The 24,117-nt window shown below is 40.6% G+C and overlaps 2 protein-coding genes across 2 annotated transcripts in view; both read left to right on the forward strand.

Annotated features, from left to right (window-relative positions):
• The window catches only part of LOC118455851 (uncharacterized), a 50,897-nt gene that overhangs the window by 6,731 nt on the left and 20,049 nt on the right, over positions 1-24,117 (forward strand). The window contains exons 7-15 of the mRNA XM_087838188.1: positions 9,247-9,321; positions 9,650-9,748; positions 10,191-10,265; positions 13,151-13,204; positions 13,751-13,843; positions 14,236-14,304; positions 14,633-14,734; positions 17,297-17,366; positions 17,705-17,763. Coding sequence (XP_087694314.1) covers positions 9,247-9,321; positions 9,650-9,748; positions 10,191-10,265; positions 13,151-13,204; positions 13,751-13,843; positions 14,236-14,304; positions 14,633-14,734; positions 17,297-17,366; positions 17,705-17,763 — 696 coding nt within the window. The remainder of the gene's footprint in view (positions 1-9,246; positions 9,322-9,649; positions 9,749-10,190; positions 10,266-13,150; positions 13,205-13,750; positions 13,844-14,235; positions 14,305-14,632; positions 14,735-17,296; positions 17,367-17,704; positions 17,764-24,117) is intronic.
• Positions 22,183-22,963, forward strand: LOC148103695 (uncharacterized). Its single transcript, XM_087839191.1, has one exon. The coding sequence runs from the start codon at positions 22,183-22,185 to the stop codon at positions 22,876-22,878; it is 696 nt and encodes a 231-aa protein (XP_087695317.1). The 3' UTR covers positions 22,879-22,963.

Raw genomic sequence — 24,117 nt, forward strand, 5'->3', positions numbered from 1 at the left:
AAGACATGAATGCTTTAAAAGCATCAACATCAGCTTTTCTCTGACAGCATGGGGGGAGTTTCTAAAAATAACGGAGTCTTCATTAATCCCATGCAAACGTACACCTATCTGGAATAACCCTGACATATTACAAAACAATAATATGATTAATTTCCCAGAATGGAGTTGTAAAGGAATTAAATACTTAGAACATATATTAGAGGGAACAGAATCTATTCCATTTGACAGACTAGTTACACAATATGGGATCAACAAGAAAAGATTTTTAGAATATCAACAAATTAAATCCATAGTAAAAAAGAAATTTAACCTCAGTCAAGTTGAATTACAAACACCACCAAGTGTGGTTCAATTTCTTACTCTTAAATCCCCCAAATTATTATCTAAAATATACAGAACACTTTCTAAAATAGATGAATCAATATCCCTTCCTATTGCAAAGTGGGAAGCAGATTTATCAGTCAGCTTAGACCAAAACGTCTGGTCTCAGATTTGCTTAAAAACCTTTAAATTGATTAAAAATCCCAATCTGCAATTAATACAATACAAAATACTACATAGAGTGCACTATACAGGTCATCGAATATTCAAGATGGGCTTTACATCCGCCAACAACTGCTCACACTGTCAAGGCAATACACCAGACAATTACATCCACGCTCTTTGGTTCTGTCCACCAGTGCAGAAGTTTTGGCACGAGATATGTGAAGACTTATCAAAGTGTCTGAAATGTAAAATTCCAACCTCCCCTTTAGTATGCTTGTTGGGAAATTTGGATGATGTCACTACAGAAACTAATACAGTCCACATGGTTTTTACTGCCCTATGCATCGCCAAGAAAACGGTCCTCATGAACTGGAAAAATAAAAATAATCTTAATTCTAGCCAATATAGAAACTATCTAATAGATCACATTAGTCTCGATATAGCCTCTGCCACCACATTAGATCAATCCCTCTGGGCTCCTTTGATTGGCTTCATCACCTAGCGGGGGTAGGGGGTCGTGGTTTGGTCCCGCATTGGCTATTGTGGTTGATGTGGAGGTTGGGATGGGCTCAGGGCACCTGGAGGACCCCTAGAGACGTTATCCCTGAGGGCTTAACCCGGGGGTTGTGTTCATAACCTGGTTAGTGGCTCTGGTCGCTCTCAGAGGTTGTTCTCCTCGTGGCCGCGTGCAGCGGGGCTGGAGGATGGTCTGTGCTGGCGGACGTAGGTTACTGGCCTGGTGGCCTGGTTGCCCCTGAGTGGATCCGGGGCGGGCGTGGGGGTTTGGGGTTCGGAGGTGCTTCGCCTCCGTGCTGGGGCTCTGGCTGGGCCTTGGGGGCTTCGGTCCTCTTCAGTGTGTCGCCGAGGTTGTGGGCGGGTGGGTGCACGGGGGCTGAGCCCTGGCGCAGGGGGCCTCTTGTGCATCGGCCTAACTGGGGGGCTCTTCAACTGGCAGGGAGGTTGTTCCATCCTTGCAGGAGTCCACTCTGCAGGTGGGGGAGAGACATAGGAGAGGTGGAGAATAAACTTAACCTGGGTCTGGGAGATGATTGAATGTTGGGGTGGGTACAGTTTCCTCGGCGGTGGGGTAGGGTGGGCTGCCTCGGGTCCTGTGGGGCTTGGCGGTGCTGCTGCCGTAGGCCCCGGTCTGGATGGGCCTGGGCTCCCTTGCCTTGGTGGATACCAGAGGACGGGGGTGCCTACTGGGGTCAGCGGGGGAGCTGGCCCTAGGGAGGGACACCCTCCCCTCCCTTCTTTTCCTCCCCATCCCCGGCTACCTCCCTCTTCCCGCTCCACCACACCCACCCACACAAGTAGGGCCTTGGGGTGCGGGTGTGTCACCAGGGTGCAGGGGAGACATTCCCCCCCCCCCCTCTGTCCTCTTCTGGCCACCTGTGCCTCAATTTTATCTCACAACTTAGACATCCACATTACTTACACTCTCATAACACAGACATATATATATATATATATATACATAGGGCCTTGAGGGTGGGCACGTTAACAGCGTCCAGTAGACGGTCTGTGTATTCAAACCTACCTCTGGCGCCGGTGCCCACCTCTCAATTTTAAATCCATGTAGACATTGAGGGTTCTCGGGAGGGGCCGTGCTAACACCTGCTGCTCTCTGGCAGCAGCACTATGCTCTCCCTTGTTTTAAATACACTTTAGAGCAACACGCAGCAACACTACACTTGAGCGGGAGGAGGGAGGTATGGGGTCTTAACACACCCCCGTTCTCTACTAGCCATCGGGGCGGGGGGGCTGGGAAGAGATGCTGGCTGTCTGATTGGCCTCCCTGCTGCTGCGGAGCCTGGGGCGGTCTGCTTGCCTCCACCCCAGAGGGAAGGGTAACATCTCTTGGGTCTGGGTGCCGTTTCCCTCTCTGGGGGCGAGGATACCTGGACCCGGGGTATAGAGTATGTTTGGGGAGTGTGATTGTGTGTACATGTCCATTTACGTTTATTCCTACGTTGGGTGAGTGCTGAGTATTTGTATATGTGTGCATGAGGGTGGGAATGCATGTCTGTGTCTGTGTGTGCCTGTTTGTCTGTGTCTATATGTCAGGTCGGGTCTTAGACTCCACCTCTCTGGGAACTCCCAGGCTCTCCAAGTGTGGAGGACTATCTCCCCTCACCACACTCCCTGCCGGTGACTGATGCCCTCAGGGGTCGGTGCATTGTTGGTTCTTGGTGTCCGGGGCTGGGCGCTCAGGTCATGTGCCAGCTCACTCCCGGTGGCTACTTGTCGGGCCTGGCGCCTGCTGCTCAGTCAGGCCTCTTCCGGGGCTCATGGGGGCCCTCGGGCCTCCGGCCTCTGTGCCTGCGGCTCGGTTCACTCTGGCACAGCTGGCTGCCGGCAGAGCCGGCAGGCACGCCGGTGCAGCCCCCTCTAGCTTCTGCCCGGTGGCTACTGGGTGACCCCTCGTCTGGGGATCCTCAGCCCTTCCCATGAAGGTGGCACGGATGCCCCTCCGGTGGTCCTCCTTGGGCTCTTGCACTCTGGGGCCTCTGGATGTCTGGGGCCTGGATCTCCTCCATGCCTGCTTCATGCCCTGGGGGACAGGGCTATGGCTCTCTACATCCTCTTGCAGACCATTACATGGGGAAACCATTTGAATACAAGCGCGCCGATCCACACAGGTGTGCACACGGGTGTTCACTGTTCGTAGACTTAAATCACACCTTTCTTGGCTGCTACTTCAAAGCACATTGTGCGCTGTCTGTCCTGCGTGCTGCACAACAACATTCAATATTTAGTATTTACTGCTGTTTACACTTAGCTAGATTAATGCGATGGTGTTGTGTATAGTATGTTGCTTTGTTTTGGTTTTTTTTGCTTGTTTTCTATTCTTTTTCTCTCAACAGGTGATCCCGGAGATATTTTTTTTTCCCCCCTTTCTCAGTGTCCCTCTCCCCTTCTGTTTTTCTTTTCCTTCCTCTTTCTTTCTCCCTTTCCTATCCCTCACTCATGTCTGTCCTGTCTGTAACAACTGAAAATAAAATAAAATAAATAATAAAAACAAAGGTCGATCAAATGGACCAATACGGCAATGCCATGATGATCCATTTGGCAAAATAAATCCATTGGGTATCCTTGTTGGTCTTCAGACAACAATTCTGACGGCTAAAGAACCAAATGGGACAGGCAAGAAAAAAAAAAAAAAAAAAAAAAAAAAAGAGAAAGGTGACTGGAAAGGAAAAACTCAATGCATCATGGGAATCCCCCGGCAGCCTACGTCTATTGCAGCATAACTAAGGGAGGATTCAGGGTCACCTGGTCCAGCCCTAACTATATGCTTTAGCAAAAAGGAAAGTTTTAAGCCTAATCTTAAAAGTAGAGATAGTGTCTGTCTCCCGAATCCAAACTGGAAGCTGGTTCCACAGAAGAGGGGCCTGAAAACTGAAGGCTCTCCCTCCCATTCTACTTTTAAATACTCTAGGAACAACAAGTAGGCCTGCAGAGCGAGAGCGAAGTGCTCTAATAGGGTGATATGGTACTACAAGGTCGTTAAGATAAGATGGGGCCTGATTATTTAAGACCTTGTATGTGAGGAGCAGGATTTTGTTCAACCAGTGCTGTTTAATGACTAGTCCAGACAGTCAGTTATCTAAGGCAGTTGCCTACACATGGCACTGTGGCATGGTGGTTAACACCATTTCCAAGAAGCAAGCAGGTCTTGGGTTCAAATCCCCCATCTTGACTGGATTTGCATGTTCTCCCCGTGTCTGCACGGGTTCTCTCCAGATTCTCACCACAGTCCAAAGACATGTTAGTGGTGTTAGGTTAACAGATGATTCTAAATTGCCCATAGATGTGATAGTTGTCTGTCTCTGTCTTTATTGAGGGGTAATAGGTCAGGGCTTCGTTTAGGTTCAGCAGCTAACAAGAGGGTGTGTCGGGCAGAACACAGGAAAGAGGACAAGAGGATTCCACTTTGCTGAACTGTCACAGTCAGCTGGTTTATTGTCACCTCAAAGCTCAGTGTTGCCAATAGTCTGTAGTAAATAATAAGTTACTGTTAGACCAAATATATTACAGCAACAGTGGTTCAACTAATATAAACTCGAAATATAAAGTAAGATAAAGTTACACATCCATCTATGCATATGTCCATGATATATATATATATATATATATATATATATATATATATATATATAAACTCAAATTATGTAAATATTAAATTACTTGGTTCAAACATACAGAGAACTCAGATTAAACACAGTGCTGATGTCATACTACAAACATAGACATTCACCGGCTATAACCATCATTAAAGGCGCCATCGTGTGGCTGAATGAAATTACTACACTATGGCAGCAGTTGGCGGCACAAGCCTTTAATCACCACGTGAAATTGCGCTGCTATGACTCGGTAGAAAGTCAAAGCCACGGCAAAACTTGAGTTTGCAACTAAACATATTAAAGATAACTTACGTTCAGACATTAACTTAACACTCGGAGCATCACCGTGAAGAATTGCAAACAGGAACACAGCTTACACGATGAGGTAATAACAAAAAACTGACCCGGAAGTACTTTCTCTCCCTCTGGAGCAGCAGCGCAGCACATCAAACTTATGCATATGTCATTTCCTATAACCTCACTCGTAACAATATTTTAGGAACATAAAATCTCAGAGGCTTTCATACAGTGTTAGCCCTGCGATAGACCGGTGACCTCTCCAGGGTCTGAATTTATTTACAAATACTTGTTCATGTATTCGTTTTTATATATCATTCTGTTATATTTACATAATACAGCTTTTATTTACAGCTTTAATGTGACTCTGGTTGTGTTATCATTATTGTCTGTTAAACATAAACATGAACAAGCTTTAATTTCACTCCGGTTGTTTTTTTTGTGTCTGAAATATGAACATTTCTTCCTTCTGCTCTTTCTTCATGTAACATTTTACATGAATACTGAAATCATCAATCAGCTCCAGCAGGAGAAAGAAACAGCAGATGACCTGAAGACGAAGCTGGAGGACAAAAATCGTGAGGTTTGTCTTTCCATTATAAACATTCAGAATTTACTGACCCAGCTCTGTTTATCTCTGTATTGTAAAGAGTTATGAAGGAAACTTTAGATATTATTTTGTTTATTTCACAACAAATGTCTATTATATTAAAGATCAAATAGCACTAAGTGGAAGTGAGATTTACAGCTTCTTCTTATTGTTACGTTTGATGTGATAAACTGTGTGTGAAGAGACAAAGACAATAGTGAGAATATTGCACATGTTCATTTCATTAAAGATACAGGATCCTTTAAAAGCTGTGGCTATGTTTAACTTCATCATTATTCTACAAACCTTAAACTGACAGTAACGAGTCTGCTATTATTTTTGTTTATTTGTTTGGTGGTTCCAGGTCATAAGCTGGAGCAGAGTAGTGCAAATCTTCAGTAACTATATTCAAATAAAATGCTGAAGAAATAAAATTTTTTGGTCATGTTTGATGTTGAGCTACGTGCTATTGAATTAAATTCTAAAGGCTGTCATCGCCCTGTACGTATCATTACCTCTGAGACTGTGGCTGACTTCATTACAGCCTTTTTAAACTCTGCCTTTTTTGATCCAGATTGTACGGATACTAACTGTTTCACACCACCTTTGGTTGATGATTTTGGAAACGCTATGTTATCTGTTATCCACCTGTTGTTCCATCTTGGATACTGTGGCCCCTATAAAGATGAAACGTCCCAGAACTTCTCATCAACCATGGCTAAATGACACTATACGAGCCTTATGTCGTGTCTGCCGTCAATCTGAAAGGAGGTGGAAAAAAGACAAGCTTCAGATATCCTATGACATTCTACGTAGGAATACCAGAACTCCGTAAAGGCAGCTAAAGCAGCTTTCCTATCAGATATTATTGAGACTAATAGCCACAACCCTCGAATGTTATTCAAAATTTTTAATTCAGTGATAAATCCCGGACTCTTCGAGCTCGGCCTCCAAGGCTCTCTGTGAGCAATTTCTTAATCCTTTTACTGGAAAAGTTTTATTACTGAAGGCTTCACACTCTCACTCACTTGTGCTGAATTCTGTTCCGGTTTTAGGATGCTTGTCCACCTTTTCTCACTTTGAGCTGCTATTACTCCCCACTCATAAGGGAATAATTGAAAAATTAAGAAACTGAAATGCTGTGCATGATATCCTTCCTTCCAGTTTTATTAAGGAAGGTTTTGAGGAAACTGGGTCTTACATCTTATTTTTAATGAATTTATCATTGTTAGTGGGCTGTGTCCCGACTGCTTTTAAACATGCGGTAGTGCACCCTATTCTGAAAAAAAAAAAAAGTAATTTCGATCAGAAAGACCCTGCAAATTATAGGCCAATCTCAAAACTTCCCTTTTTTATCAAAAATTTTGGAGAAAGCTGTCTTTCTCCAAATACAGGCTTACTTAGTTGCAAATAATATTACTGACAAATACCAGTCTGGCTTTAAGCCACACCATAGCACTGAAACGGCCCTGCTAAGAGTCTATAATGATCTTCTTGTATTTGCTGACTCTGGTCATCCTGCCGTTTTAGTTTTATTGGATCTGTCTTCAGCCTTTGACATGGTTGATCATCATCAGCTCCATCGCTCTGTTAAGTAGCTCCCCCGACGAGCCTGATCAGAAGCAGGTGTGTGGGAACCTAGGCGTGACCAGCAGCTGGCAGGGCCACACCCATCAGGCCTACAGGTGGCTGTCCTTCATCCTCCAGCCACACCCGCAGACACACCCACGTACACACGCCAGCATGGAACACAAGAGCACAGTGCAGCAAACATACATCCAATAATAATAATAATAATAATAATAAAGGTCCACTCTGTTCACGGACCCCGAGTCCCCGGAACCTCGTCCATGACAATATTACTGTGAAGCACTGTGGTGTGCCTTCGGGTTTTTAAATGTGCTATATAAATAAAACTGTATTGTAATGTATTGTGACTTTAGTTTTCATGTGTAATCATTGTATCATCCATCCAATCTCTTCTGCTTATCCTTCCCAGGGTTACAGGGGGCGCTGGAGCCTATCCCAGCTGTCATAGGACGAGAGGCAGGGTACACCCTGGACAGGTTGCCAGTCTGTCACAAGGCTAACACATAGACACAGACAACCATTCACACTCACCTATGGGCAATTTACTAATTAACCTGGGAAGAAGCCAGAGTACCTGGAGAGAGAATCCACGCAAACATGGGGGAGAACATGCAAACTCCACACAGAAAGGCCTGATGGTGGAATTGAACTGAGGACCTTCTTGGTGTGCGGCAACAGTGCTAACCACCATGATTGTGTGGGTTCTCTCTGGGTACTCCGGCTTCCTCCCACAGTGTGGGTGCCAATGGTTGTCTGTGTCTATGCGTTAGCCCTGCGCAGACTGGCAGCTTATCCAGGGTGTACCCTGAGAATGGATGGATAGCTTTCTTGTGTTTGTGACTATATTTAAAATAATTTACTTTATTTATATTTTACTCTGTACAGTCTGTATTAGGGCTGGACAAAACGATTATTTTCCTAATCGATGAATCTAACGATTAATTTTTCAGTCCGATTCTATTTTGATTTGATTCGATTATCGATTATTTCCCCATTATTTGACTTGTACAGCAATTTCACATTTACTAATTTATGTATCTCAATGAAAAACACACATTTCTTCATTTGAACACCTTTTAATAGAAAATTGCAAAATGAAGTTGTAGTAGTAGTACAATCTTATATTACAGATAGCATTTAACAAGAAATGGAATGTAAAAACACATATAAAATTAAGGAAAAGTTAACACAACATTTAAAATAAACAGCAGCAATGGTGTCTTTAAACAAAATGTAACATTCACTTTGCTTTCTGCAAAAAAGTGCTCTTCATTCACAAAACAAAATCCATTTTGTTGCCGTTTCTCACGTTTCTCTGTGTGTGTGTGAGTTCAGTCATCAATCATGTTAATTACATGAAGTAGTTATGGATTGGAGATTTAATAAAAACAAAATCCACAATAAAATTGTAGTACAGTCTTCTGTTTTTAACAAAAAATAAAATGTTGTGCAAAACAAATATGAATAAAGGAAATCATAGCAAAAAATTAATAAAATATAAACAGCAGCAATGGCGTCTTTGAACAAATAAAACTTAACATTCACTTTGCTCTCTGCAAAAAAAGTGCTCTTTGTTAACAAAATATCCATTTTGCTGCCTTCTCTCCTATTTCTGTGTGTTCAATCACGTTCATCACATGAAGTAGTTATGCATTGGTGTGGAGAAATGTTAGCATTTCTACATGCTCAGCAGTCAGGCTTGCCCTGTTTTTGGTGACAATGTTTCCAGCAACTGAAAAAAGCCTTTCAGATGGTGTTGATGTGGTAGATACAGCCAGCAAATGACTGAATCACTTCTTTTTCTGTTAAAATATCCCCATACTGTAGAACTGCGTGTTCGGGTGGAGTGATTTAGGTCGACTGCGGCTGCCTCACTCATGTTGCTGCTACTCGCTGCGCCATGTCTGTTTTGAAAGTGACGATACATCGACGCACATTTTTTACAGTGACGTATTTTACGTGTCAACATAATCGATTACGTCGACACGTCGTCCCAGCCCTAGTCTGTATCAATAAAAAACACACCAATCAGACTGTGTAAGGGGACACAATTGTTGGAAACATGTTGCTCACAGTGTGAAGCTTCAGTAATTTTGGCACTTTTATCAACAAAGCGCTGCAGAAACAACAACATCTGTCTGTCTTTCTTTCTGACAGACGATCAACTCTAAGTTAGAGAAGGCTGAATTCATTCAGAAGCGGATGCAGACATTTCTTACACTGGAATCACAGGTCAGTGAAAGCATCTCTCAGCAGACAGAGGTAAACATGGACATATGTGATGCTGTCATCCTCCCAATGATCACAGACCTGTGCACTTATATTCCTGCAGTTTTGTCCAGCAGCAGTTTGTGTGTCATTAACCAAACACAACTTTGAAATCCTACCACTGCAAGATTGTTGACATCATCCCACAACACTTAATGTTGTTAACATCATGCTGCACCAGCTCCCTTATATTTACATCATACAGCTTTAATGTGATTCTGGTTGTGTTTCATTATTGTGTCTGAAGCATGAACTTTTTTTCCTTCTGTTCTTTCTTCATGTAACATTTCAGCTGCAGTTAGAGAAGAATACTGAAATCATCAATCAGCTCAAGCAGGTGAAAGAAGCAGCAGAGGACCTGAAGAATCATCTGGAGAACAAAAATCCAGAGGTTTGTCTTTCAGTTATAAACATTGTGATTTTGCTGATTCAACTCTCTTTGTGAAAAGTATAATTGTAACTGTGTGTGAAGAGACAAAGACAAGAGTGAGAATATTGCTCAGGTTCATTTCATTAAAGATACAGGATCCTTGTTAAAGCTGTGATTTTGTTTAAGTTTATTATTATTCTACAAACCTTAAACAGACAGTAACAAAAATAAATGTGCTTTCAGACTTTAGAGTATATGAGACTTGTGTGGTTGAAGGTCATAAGCTGGAACAGAGTAGCAGCAATCAGCAGTAGTCATATTTAAATAAAATGTCTAAGAAATGAAGTGATTTTAGTTTTTCTGTGTTTAAACATGTTGCTCACAGTGTGAAGCTTCAACAATTTTGTCACTTTATCAACAAAGTGCTGAAACATCAACATCTGTCTGTCTTTCTTTCTGACAGATGTCCAAATCTGAGACGGAGCTGGATGAAATCATTCAGAGGCTGATGCAAACATTTCCTACACTGGAATCAAAGGTCAGTGAAAGCATCGCTCAGAAGAATGGTGGTGGGGGGGAATAAAGTGGAGATGATGGAGGAAGGTTTTGAGAGGGTTTTCAAAATGCTGCGTTTTTCCTTGGGGACAACGCCATTGTCCCCGCTGTGTCAGTGTGGATGGGAGGCCAAAACGGGGAGAAAAAGATGCTTTTTCAAACAAAACAGCATTAGTGTGGACGTAGCCTGAGTGAGTTTTGTCAGTGAGGAAGACCAGCAGCCTGATACACATGGGGGTGCTAATACCTGGGGAAGGTGTCTGTTTTCTCACCAGTTCCTGGGGGATGATCAACCAACAAACAGCATTCATACGTAACTGTCCTTGTAAAGCTCAGGTAACGAACAGAGGACATCGCTCTGTGGAGCGGTTTGGCCAGTACAAAGACTGATATGGAAGGGACTCTACAAGGACTTCATTATTATTAAGGGAGTTAATGCAAAGGGCAGGTGTCATCAAAACATGTGATGGTGACAGATTTGAAACATGATGGAACAACAGTCTGCTCCAGCGAGGTGTTAAAAATGTCTGTAAGGACGTGTGCTAGCTGCTCAGCACACTCTCTGAGTGCTCGTCCTTGAATGTTGTCCTGCTGCCTTTCATACACTCACTCTCCTCAGAGTTTTACAGACATCAGTCACTCTGAGATTCAGTGTTTTCTCATCAGGGTGAAGACTGTCTGTTATTGAAGGGTGTTGTTGTTTATCGAAAATGTACAGAGACAGTGTGGGTTGTTGTCACACATACTTGCTTCATTTATTCAACTCAAAAACTTAAGTTAACTACCAGGTCAGGAGGAGTAAATCTGGGGTCCTTTAACAGAATGATGTGGTTTCCTCATCCTCACTCTACTGGTAGAAAAGAAGGCTTCCATTCATGACGCTTAGCATCAGTGTAATGTTGCCTCTTCAGCTGATATTTCTTACAGTAGAAGGCAAAGGGAGTATGTGCAGTTTATTACCCATCTTTCTGCCATGAAGGTGTTCATAGGGAGAGGGAAGTGGTCGCATTCAGTGTTATACAGTAAACTTGAAGTCAGTCCATCACAGTCTCCTTCCATGGCTGTGACGGCTGGATTGCTGTCCTGATGCAGGTGCAGAGGTCACGATGAAACTGTTCAATTGCTCCATTTGCAGCTGGGTTGTAGACAGATGTTCTGCTGTGAGAGATGCCTGTATTATGGAGGAATGAGGTGAACAATTCAGAGTTAAACTGTGCACCATTATCTGTTACAATGTTCTCTGGGTTGCCGTGACAACTAAAGACAGACGAGAGGAGTTGAATAAGCTGAGGTCATTTGGAGTAGTAGTTAGTCAATGCCACCAGTAGAGGTCTCTTAATCTTTGCTTTGTGTTCACAATCCTTTGGTGACTTTCACTTTCTAGTGCGATCAGTTTAGGTCTCACTGAACATGGTGCAGTGAGTCTTGAGCATCTGTGAACATAATTACTTAGAGTTGAGAGTTCATTATGGGTTTTGTAGTAAGATGCAAGTGATGCAGACAAAACACTTTGTATTTGTGAGCGCAAAGCAAACAGTTAAGGTCAAGTCGAAGAGGCAGAGTGAAAATCAGCAACTGGAGGTGATGACGTGGCAGCAGAAATTTGAGCTACCATTTCAAGATCTGCATCTGAAGTGTGATGGGAAGAAACAGGCAGAAGCAGACGAGATAGACAGTCAGCTATATGACTCAGAGAATCTGGGCGGTAAATAACAGCAGACCAGCGGGTGATACTCATTCTCGCCCTATGAATCCCTTTGGTGCTCAGCAGCGTTGTCAGAGCTTGGTGGTCTGTCTGCAGAGTGAAACATCAGCCTCACAAATATGTTTTCCTTTTCTCTACAGCACACACACCAGCAAGAGCTTCTTTTTCAACAGTTGAACATGTTTGTTTTGTTGCAGACAGTTTTCAGGAAGCAAACACAGGTTTCTCTGTGTCATGTGGTGGAAATTTCTTTATTTTATGTATTGATCACATATTTTAACCATATCACTTTAGTAACAGTTGTATCACTTTGTCACTTAGGTTAGCTCCACAAACGTGTCTTATGCTCTATCAAATGTGTTCTACACAGACACACACACACAGCGGCTGCTGCAGTAAGTCAGAGACATTCAGGCGTGTGGGGGGGGTTAGATAGATAGAGTGGGGCTCTCCTGCTCATCTGTGTAAGAAGGGAGGCAACAGCTTAGTGAAAAACAGTCGTAAATGTCTCTCCTTGAAGGGAAGGTATAGGCCTGTGAGGCGAGGCAACATATAAGAGTTGTGGAACATCTTTGTGTCTGTGTGTGTATATAAGATGTGAGGGCGGCGGCCATCGTCAGAGAGGACCCTGGTGTTTGTCTACAGCAGTGGTTCCCAAATGTTTTTTGCCAGGCCCCCCTTTGTTTTACAAGAAAATCTTGCCTCGTTTGGAGGCATGAGAGTTGTTTTTCAGAGTTGTTTCACTTTATGCACACAGACAATATCCGGGCAGCAGGGATGCAAGAAGCAGGTGATGTGTTTGTAGACAACACAGAAGCAGTAAGAGCAGCACATGGGGGTAGAACAGTGTTGCCTAAAAGGGTGATGTTCAGCCTAACACAGGAATTATTTTCTTTGTGTATGTAACCAGTTGAAGATCAGGTGGTTTTAGTGGTGTATCGCTGAAGTGCTCTTTCTATGGACTTAGTTTGTTGAACTGCAAATTCCGTTTGTGTTGCCAGTGTAGCATCTTTATCCAGAGTCAATCAGGTCTTTCTCCTAAATAAATAAATAAATAGATCCTTTGTGCATAAGAGAAAAGAGAAATAAGAGAAAAGCATAAAGTACTAAAACAATATTGTTTCTGTGTTAAAAACTGTGATGTTTCTTCATCCTGTCTGCAGCTGGAAAATAAACTCAAGGATGAGGAAAAGAGGAATGAAGAAACAAAGGAAAAAGTAAAGGAGATACTTTTATGTTTTTACATTTAATTCTGACACTGATGCTGTTAAACTTTACCAACAAACACAAGACACCAAAAACCTTTTAGTGACACTGAAATCCAGCTGCACTCAAGTAAAAGATAAATAAACTGTCAATAGTTGTTTTGTTTTATAAATCAGATTTTATCAATGTTATATTTTGTGTGTGTGTGTGTGTGTGTGTGTGTTTAAGTAAAATTTACTTTTATTTTTCGGACACTACATTCAAAATCAAATATATCCTTTGGGCCTTTCAAGCACTTTGAATCACCTTGTTGTTGAATTGTGCTATACAAATAAACTTGCCTTGCCTTGCCTTCATTTAATTAAATTATTTAGATAATTCAAATTAAACATTTAACTAAATTTTTCATCATTACTTTTTTATATGAACCAACTTATATTTCCATAATTCAGCTGTTATTTAAAGCTTTAATGTGACTGGTTGTGTTTTCATTATTGTGTCTTAAACATGAACATTTCTTCCTTCTGCTCTTTCTTCATGTAACATTTCACCTGCAGTTGGAGAAGAAAACTGAAACCATTAATCAGCTCAAGAAGGAGAAACAAGCAGCAGAGAAACTGAAGAATCAGCTCAAGTCCAAATGTCACGAGGTTTGTTCTTCCATTGTAAACATTTTAATTTGCTGACAAAATTCTCTTTATCTCTGTATTGTAAAGAGTTATGAAGGAAACTTTAGATATAATTTTGTTTATTTGACACCAAATGTCTAATTAATTCTAATTCTCTTATTTCTATATAGAACTTAATTTATTAACTTTTTATGAATGAATGTGTGAATGCATTGTGTAATCACACACATGTGTTTCGCCTTCCATTGTTGCAGTTGCAGAGTAAGGAAGGAAAATTATTTTGTTCATTTGTTGACTGTTAAAGTATTTCTATACATAAACATGTTGCTCACAGTGTGAAACCTCAATAATTTTGTCACTTTTATCAACAAAGCGCTGCAGAAACAACATCTGTCTGTCTTTATTTCTGACAGATGATCAACTCTGAGAAGGATGAAATCATTCAGAAGCTGATGGAAATATTTCCTGCACTGGACTCAAAGGTCAGTGAAAGCATCTCTCAGCACACAGAGGTAAACATGAACATATGTGATGCTGTCATCCTCCCAATGATCACAGACCTGTGCACTTATATTCCTGCAGTTTTGTCCAGCAGCAGTTTGTGTGTCATTAACCAAACACAACTTTGAAATCCTACCACTGCAAGATTGTTGACATCATCCCACAACACTTAATGTTGTTAACATCATGCTACATCAGCTCCCTTATATTTACATAATGCAGCTTTAATGTGACTCTGGTTGTGTTTCATTATTGTGTCTTAAACATGAACATTTCTTCCTTCTGCTCTTTCTTCATGTAACATTTCAGCTGCAGTCAGAGAAGATTACTGAAATCATCAAACAGCAGCTCCATCAGTTGAAACAAAGAACAGCGACACTGAAGAATCAGTTGGAGAAGAATTCTCACGAGGTTTGTCTTTCAGTTGTAAACATTGAAAATGTGCTGACTCAACACTCTTCATGACTAGAATGCACATCAATATTTACTCACCAAATCTGAAGGTCTGAAATATAAAAAAGAATCCAGGATGTGTACATGTAAGAATATGTGCTGGATCTCAGGGTCTCATTGTCCTAACCCTCCCCACTCAGTTTAAGATCTGCATGTTCAGGCAGTCTACAGCCAAACATCAGTCACAGAAGAAATTTCTCTGTACAGAGATTTTTTGGATGTTGTGGAAAAAATAAATCAAAGTGATTTTCTGAGATTTTTTAAAAGAAAGTTAAAACCTTTGCAAAGGGATCAATACAGCATGAAGAAGGTTCTTACAAGCAGTGACAAAGAAGCAAAATAATAACATCTCCTTTGAGACCGCTCTCTTTCCCAACGTGTAACATGCCAGCGTTTTGTCACATCCTGAGGCGAAAGGTTCTACAACAAACCTTCAGTGTCCCTATGATAAGCTCCTGGTGGTAAGACACGATCCAGCTGTTTATTCCAGCCCTAACCACAGCCTTAATCGTGTCAGACAGTGTTTTTCAAAGTGATGATAAAGTAAAATAAATGTACATGTGTAGATTCATTCCAAACGGTTCTCATGTTTTCAAACGTGTAACATACAGACATGTTGGGTGGGCGAAAGCGTAACGTACCGACGATTTGTCACAGTGTCGATATGTTACGCTTTGGGATAAGAACATGTTGCTCCTTTATGGCCATCGTGTGGATACAGTCTTTATCTGTTCAGTTGTAGGAAGCAGGATGTAGAACCTTATCTCATTCTTTGTTTAACAAACTTTAGCCACATACCAAAAGCACAATGAGGGTAAAAGAGGATGAAACATTACATTATCACACACCTGATCAAATAACACTGAGTGGAAGTGAGATTTAAAGCTTCTGTTTATTGTTACGTTTGATGTGATTAACTGTGTGTGAAGAGATAAAGACAAGAGTGAAAATCTTGCACATGTTCATTTTATTAAAGATGCAGCTGAAACCAGATATTTACACACACTTCAGAAAAAAAAAAAACATTTTTCTTTACTGTCAAACATCAAATCAGAGTAAACGTTTTTGTTAACATATTTTTTGTATTTGTGAAATGTCAGAATAGAGAGAGATATTTGTTGTGGGTTTTTTATTATTTTCATCAGAGTCAGAAATATACATGCACGTCTTAGTATTTAGTAGAATTACTCTCAAACTGTTTCACTTCAGCCAAATGTTTCAGATTTCCTTCCATAAACTTTCTCAATAGTTTTCTGGAATCTGGGCTCACTGAGAGACAGAACTGGTGTAACTGGGCCGGGTTTGTAGGCCTTCTTGCTGTCACTCACCTTTTCAGTGCTGCCCACAAATTTTCTGTGGGACTGAGATCAGGGCTTTGTGATGGCCACTCTGACACCTTATTATTGTTATTGTCCATTCGTAAGACCAATTTGCACCCAAGCTTCAACGTTGTGGCTGATGTCTTCAGATGTTGCTTAAACATGTACGTGCCATCTATTTTGTGAAATGCATCAGTCCCTTCTGCAGCAAAAAACAGCTCCACAACATGATGCTGTCGCTCCTACACTTCAGAGTTGGGATGATGTTCTGAGGCTTCAAAGCTTCCTCCTTTTTCCTCGAATATACAGTTTATCATTACAGTTCAGATTTTGTTTGGTCAGACCTCAGGACATGTCCCCAAATATTAAGATTTTTGTCCCCATGTTGCAAACTGTAGTCTGACTTTTTTATGATGGTTTTGCAGTAATGGCTTTCTCCTCCCAGTGTAACCTTTCAGCTCGACCACCTTCCCGAGCAGTATGACGGTTGTACGTTCCCATGTTTTCATACTTGTGTATTATTGTCTGAACTGATGAACGTGGGACCTTCAGTTATCTGGAAATTGCACCAATAGATGAGCCGCACATGTGGAAGTCCACAGTTGTTTTCCTGAAGTCTTGTTAGATAAAGACACAATAAACTTAGTGCATGAAAGTAATGAAAAACATAACAGTGTTCTTTGTCTTTATATTGACATTACACAAATACAAAAAATATGTTAATATTTATTGATCTAAAACAAAACAAAAAAGTTTGATCTTTGCCGGTAAAGAAAAAAGTTTTTTTATGAAGTGTTTGTAAATATCTGTTTTCACCTGTATACTAAAGTATCCTGGTAAAAGCTGTGGTTCTGTTTGAATCCTTAATTATTCTATAATTAACAGAAATAATAAAGGTTTTTTTCTGGCATCAGGGTCTGCAATTATTTTTCAAGGTCATAACCTGGAGCAGAGTAGCATCAACCCTCATTTGTTGTATTTAAAGAAAGTGCTGAAGAAATAAATTAATAAATAAATTGACTTTAGTTTAGTGAGTTTGTGACCGTAATTAAATTAATCATTAAAATAACTGCACCAATCAGATTGAATAAGAGGACACAAAGGTTGGAAACATGTTGCTCACAGTGAAGCTTCAATAATTTTGTCACTTTTACAAGCAAAACACTGCAGAAACATCAACATCTGTCTTTATTTCTGACAGACGATCAAATCTGAGATGGAGCTGGATGAAATCATTCAGAAGTTGCAGACATTTCTTACACTGGAATCAAAGCTCAGTGAAAGCATCTCTCAGCACACAGAGTTAAACATGGACATATGTGATGCTGTCATCCTCCCAATGATCACAGACCTGTGCACTTATATTCCTGCAGTTTTGTCCAGCAGCAGTTTGTGTGTCATTAACCAAACACAACTTTGAAATCCTACCACTGCAAGATTGTTGACATCATCCCACAACACTTAATGTTGTTAGCATCATGCTACATCAGCTCCCTTATATTTACATAATGCAGCTTTAATGTGACTCTGGTTTTGTTTCATTATTGTTTCTTAAATGTAACATTTCATCTGCAGTGGAGTTGGAATACTGACATCAGCAAAAAGCTCCAGGATGTGAAACAAGCAGCAGAGAACCTGAAGGCTGAGCTGGAGTCCAGAAGTCGTGAGGTTTGTGTTTCCATAAACATTGTGAATTTGTTGACTCAACTCTCTTTATAAATAGAATAAAAGTGCACACAAGTATTTTGTCACCATCACACCGTACAATATGTGTAGAAAAAGAATTCTAGGCTATATTTATTTAAGAACATAAAAAAGTCTTTATGCATATTATTAGTGCAGGAAATCACAGAATCTTTGGATCTTTGAGTTTAAACACATTTAGACAGTTTACAGCCAAACATCAGTCACAGCAGAAACTTCTCTGGACAGAAATACTTTTTGATGAGGGTGTTGTGAAAAAATAAATCAAACAGATTTTTTGAGATTTATTTACACAGAGTGAGTCATGACCTTGAACACAGTTTACAGTTAGTTTGTTTTCAAATCTGATTATTAGTTCAAGTAAGTTACAGCTACAGACCAACGGCAAACTGAGATTAAATCAGGTGAAACACAAATTTCCCTTTACATTTTTACCATTTTGAGTATTTTTAATCATTGTTAATAACAGTAAAAATTAAAATAGAAAGTTCACAGATTGCAGAGTTTACGTGAACACATCATAAACTGGAAATATAAATTACCATTAGCGGTTTAACTGTAAAGACAGACTTAAAACTTGATTTAAAGGAAGCTGTTCACTCATGAGAGATTGTTGTTCAATTAAGGAAAACATTTTGTGTCAGACAACTTTATCAAAGTTCATCTTTAAATCCATCAGCTAATGTTTCTAATGTGGAAAACAATCAGCAGCAGCACCATTGTCACGGTTAAAGTTTCAACATGTATCACCACACACACCTACACACACACACACAGTTTGGTGCTGTTCAATTTTGTCAGGTCATCAGATGGCTGCTAGAATCTTTGCTGCTTATATCATCTATAACTTGTTGCTTGTCTGTCACATCTCCAAAGAGTTCCCATGAATCTATTCCCAATAAATCTGAGGCAATTTAATTGTTTCCTTTATACTTATCAGTCACCCCTTGAGAAAGACCCATGGTGTCTATATACACCTTTGAGTCACCCTCAAAGATGGGATATTGTCTACGATTTAACCTGTGGATAAATCCTAGTGTGTTAAATTAGTTTAACTGCCTTTAAGTCTCTTTCCAAGTTTAAGGAAACGCCTGAAGCAGCCAAGCTACAAGGGACGACTTTGACCCATTCTGAGAACATGTCAATAACCTGGAGCAATGCTTTTTATCTCCATTTGGTTTTAGTGCAATGAAATCCATTAGTAGTTGATCAAAAGGTTTATGTGAGCATGTTTGTGCTACCTGTAGAGTTTTAATAACTGTGCCTGGATAGGTAGTTACACAAGTCATAGAAGAATTACAAAAGGTGTTTAGAGTAAATATTTTCTTGTGTATCTGTATTTATTGTACCATCCCTCCTTTTGATACATGATCTTTCCTATGCGTCAGTTTAGCATAATGAGGAGAATAAAGAAAGGGAAAACAAAGGCTGTGTAGATATGTTTTGTCACTGGAGCAGTTCGAGATGTCACCTCTTATATACTTCCCTGTGGTTTTCCACACACAGTTCTCCTCTGGGGCAGCTTTGCTCTGAGCAGCCAGCAAATCTGTGTTAGGAGGTGAAGCTGATGTGGTTTAGATGTTAATGCTGTTGTTTCACATTCTTTTTAATTGCAGACTTTGCGACTGCATCCAGGCTATAGTTGACTAAAGAAATAGAATATGAACGTCACCTTTACAATCAGCTGTAGTTTATGGGAGTAATAAGGCATTTAGCCATGCAGCCACAAGTTAGTGATGTGCAGTGGATTTCCCCGAATCAGTTAAAAATGATTGTTTCCATAATGCAGCAAAATCATGCATCACCCCATGTGCTTATCTAGAGTGCTACCAGCTCAGCAACTTGAGCTGAACAGTGAGATAATAATGAGCCTAATGCTAAGATGTTCTGTGACTGCTGTATATCCTGGACTTTGACAGGTGTCTGGGTGATGCTGAACCATCCAGATAAAAATAAAAACACCACTCAGCCAGCAGTGTGTCCTGTAGGTCAGTTTGGTTGAAAAAGCGGCTATAAAGTCATATGGTTCAAAATCTGCTTCCAACACGGAAAACTGAAGCAGGCACAGAAGCATAGTGAAGCACAGTACTTTTAACCTTTTAACTATGACTTTTTTCAATAATACAGTGTTATATCATAACCAACATGCAGCTAGTAAATACATAGTTTTTGCTCTACAATAGGGGTGGGGAACTGCAGATCTCAAGAGCTGGTGTCCTGCAGATTTTAGATTTATTGTCCTGGGTCAACACACCTGAATAAAATGATTACTTCTTTACCAGGATGCTGGAGAACTACAAGACATGTTGGCTGTGTCCCAATCCAGCGACTGCACGCTTTGGAGTATGTCCAGTTCGAAAACCTAAACCTAAAGTATGTATCAGCTGCTGCTGATACATACTTTAGGTTTCTGAATATTAAACTTGTTGCTGCCTTTCATAGTGTGTAACTTGAAGGCCCTGAGTACTTTCTCCCACACTGAAAACACTGGAATGATAAAATTATTTGAACATCACCTAATAAGACTGATTCAGGACAGACAATTAGTTATTCTAAACTTTTCTAGCAGTCCTTCACAAACAGGGAACAGTCTGTCTATTCTCTCCATCTGTCAGCTGCTGCTGGCTCTTCCTCCTCCTCTTCCTCACACACTGCTGAGTTTGTCCTGGTGGATCATCAGGGCTGCAAAGCCTCACAGATGATGTGCAGCAGTGGGTCCCTCAGTCTGTCCTCACTCTGGACACTTGCAGTTGTCACACATGGAAATCAAATGTGTGATAAGCTGCAGGATTCAAACGCAAGTGTAACTTATAAACACATGTTCATACTTTTATTCCACAATCAGAGAGAAAGAAACAGAGAGAGAGAGAGTGCAGGACAGACAGGTGACAGTCTCAGGCAATATTCCCTCTAATTTTTCATGTGTCTGAGTGAACACACAATCTCCCTGAGCGATCCCGTGGACCACTGTGAGCGACATCAGACGTGTGCACTGTGGTCACGCCGGCATCTAATCCATCCAAGTTGCATGGTTTATTAAAATAATCAAATTACAGCATTTACATACTTTTAATTAACTGCTTTAGCCCACTTACAATGAAAATGTAAAAAAAAAAATCTAGTGATTGAGCTGTGTAGTATGTTAACACTATTGGAAGTAAAAATAACTTGAACTCCAATTTTGAAAACAACTTACTTTTTTCTTTTTATAAAGCTCTGACTTGTATTAGGAGTCTGTGGTCTGGGAGAGAGTCCTGTAACTCTCTGTCTGCAAAATACAGGATATAATGACCAATGTTGGGCAATTAATTATATAGTTACTTCTTCAAAAAAAAGTAACTCAGTTTGGTAAACAACAAAGTTTTTGCAGCTATTTTTTTTAAATGCAGCCAAGGCATTTTTAAATAAACATTTCAAACTATTTACAGATCAATCAGCTGTTCTGCGTCAGATTTGATGCCACACAAATTATTAGTGCCACTCCAAAAATTAATTTCTGTCCACTATGAGATAAAGGAGAACAACAGCCTGATACCTGCAGGCCTGACAACAGGAGATGTATCACTCCTGTAACACCTGTAACATTCAGCAGTCACCTCATTGTTCTGACACACACAACAAAACTATTTACTACACTACACACTAACTACACAAGATTTGTGCTAAACGTCTCAAATCTCTCACATCTCAAAACACCGCCGTCACTCCTAAAACTTCCCCCCGTTTCTAAACAACTAGATGCCACGTTGCCATATCATTTTTTGATTGGTCGAATGGTACTTTTTTGGACGAATGGGAAAGGGAGAGGGGAGTGGAGTTTGTTTTTGCTCACAGGCAGAGAGCGCTTTCAAGCCTTTTTTCTTATAAAACAACGTTTTTACCGTTTCTTTCAGCAGTAAATATAAACAACAATAGTATTCAGCAAGAAAACCAAACATTGCAGATATTTTTATCATAACTCTGGTTTTACGTGGCCTATCAACACAATTTAAAAACTGCTATAAAGTCCACACTTTCTCCGTCAATTGTTCCGTCGGTCCTGCTCACATAAGGACGCTGTCATAGCCTGTCGACGACGTTGATTACCTGCATATATACGAATGTGAATCGCACATTCGTATATATGCTGTTGCTGACACCGAGCTGTCAGCAACAGGTTCTCTGAGCAGAAACGTTGACAAACTTAACATATCTCCTGAAAACGGCAGCTCTCCGCGGATACTAAACTTTGAGAGCGTGTGTGGGAAACCGTCCAGAAGTGGTGGCTCGTCATTTGCGACCTCTCGAAAACTCACAACTTGACGTTTTTGAACCGTAGCGGTGAGAGAGAGGAAGGACGCTAGCGTCAACTAGCTAGCCGGTCGTCACGGCAACGCTACAAGCATGGGCCCGAAAAACGTTCTGTCAGCCGAGGAAGGTGACGATATTAAGAAGTCGCTGGAGTTTATGACAGAGGAGATTTCTACTGTCAAACTGCAGCAGAAAGCCATCCTGGACCTGGTCGAGGAAGTTAAGGCTCTCCGCATCCAGAACGCCGAGAAGGATCGGCGGCTGGCGTACCTGGAGAACAGAGTGGCGGATTTGGAGCAGTACACCCGGATGAACGATGTCATCATCACGGCGCTTCGCATCAAACCCCGGTCATACGCCCGGGCGGTCGCCGCCGACAATGTAGGAGGGCCAGGAGAGGAAGATGTCAACTCCACGGAGCATCAAGTGGCTACCTTTCTACGGTCCAAAGGTGTGGAAGTGGATTATAACAACATTGAGGCTTGCCACCCTCTACCCCGAAAAAATGACAGTGACAAACCAGCCATCATTGTGAGATTTGCAAACAGAAAACACAAAACAGCACTGTTAAAACAAGGAAAGAAACTGAAAGGATCCGATGTCTTCATGAATGAACATCTGATAAAAAGAAATGCGGACATTGCCAGGAAGGCACGTTACTTGAAGAAACAGGGAAAAATTCAAAATACATGGACCACCAACTGCAAAGTATTCATTAAACTCAATGGAACACCGGAACAAGCCAAAGTGTTGGTCATCAGAAATATGGAGGAGCTGGACAAATACTGAGGTTCAACTTACTCTGAAGGTATGAATACACATGTGACGTGACACACATCACAACACATGGCACAGTCCAAAAGAACTTCATCTGCATCCGACAACAATATCAATATAACTCATTGGAATTCTCTTTATGATAATCTTGAACTGAAAACATTTCGATACACAGACCATAATGTTCTAGACTTAGAAAAGGATATAGACCCGGAAAATAACTTCTTCTACAACATCAGCAGTAACTGCTGCTACTTCACTGATGAACAGTTTAAGCACACCATCAACACGGAAAATAAATTATCAATAATCCATTTTAATAGCAGACGTCTGTATGCCAACTTCAACAATATAAAGGAATATCTAAATGAGTTGTCAAATCCATTTGGAATTATTGCCATTTCTGAAACATGGATCAATGCGGAGAAAGGACTGGACTTTGGACTGGAGGGATATGAAGTGAATTTTGTAAATAGAAGGAACAAGAGTGGAGGGGGAGTAGCTGTGTATGTGGATAAAAACCTAAATTACAAGGTGGTAGAAAGCATGACAACTGTAATTGATAATTTATTAGAATGTATAACAATTGCAATTTTTAAGGAAAAAGAGAAAAATGTAATAATTAGCTGTATATATAGAACACCTGGCTCTAGTATTCAAGTATTTAATGACTTCATAGAGGAAATGTTCTCTACAACAAATCAAAAAGTTATGTTTATCTGTGGGGATTTTAATATTGACCTGTTGAATCCGAAAAAGCATAAAATGACCGACGAATTCCTAAACACTATGTACAGTTTGAGTTTACATCCTAAAATAACCAGGCCTAGTAGAATTACACCACATTGTGCCACCTTACTTGACAATATTTTCACTAACAATATGGAAAACAACATTATGAGCGGAATATTAATTAATGACATCAGTGATCACCTACCAGTTTTTGCAGTTTATGACACTAATTATAAGAAAAATCAGCATGAAGAACAACTGAGATACAGACGACAGAAGAAACTATGAATGCACTTAAGAATGATCTATTAAATCAGGACTGGGACAATGTGTACAAAGAAACTGATATTGATATTGCATATGGCATATTTTTAAGAATATTCATGGAATTGTACGATAAAAACTGTCCAACAATAAAATACAACAGAAAGCACAAATATTCAGACAGACCATGGATCACTAAGGGTTTACAAAATGCATGTAAAAAGAAAAATACACTCTATAGGGAATTCCTAAAAC

This window comes from Neolamprologus brichardi, chromosome 3 (genome assembly GCF_056152115.1).
Source record: "Neolamprologus brichardi isolate AB-2024 chromosome 3, ASM5615211v1, whole genome shotgun sequence".
In the NCBI taxonomy this organism is placed as follows: domain Eukaryota; kingdom Metazoa; phylum Chordata; class Actinopteri; order Cichliformes; family Cichlidae; genus Neolamprologus; species Neolamprologus brichardi.

Excerpts from the sequence above, each read along its gene's own strand:
- LOC148103695 (XM_087839191.1), top strand. The coding sequence starts at position 22,183 with ATGGGCCCGAAAAACGTTCTGTCAGCCGAGGAAGGTGACGATATTAAG.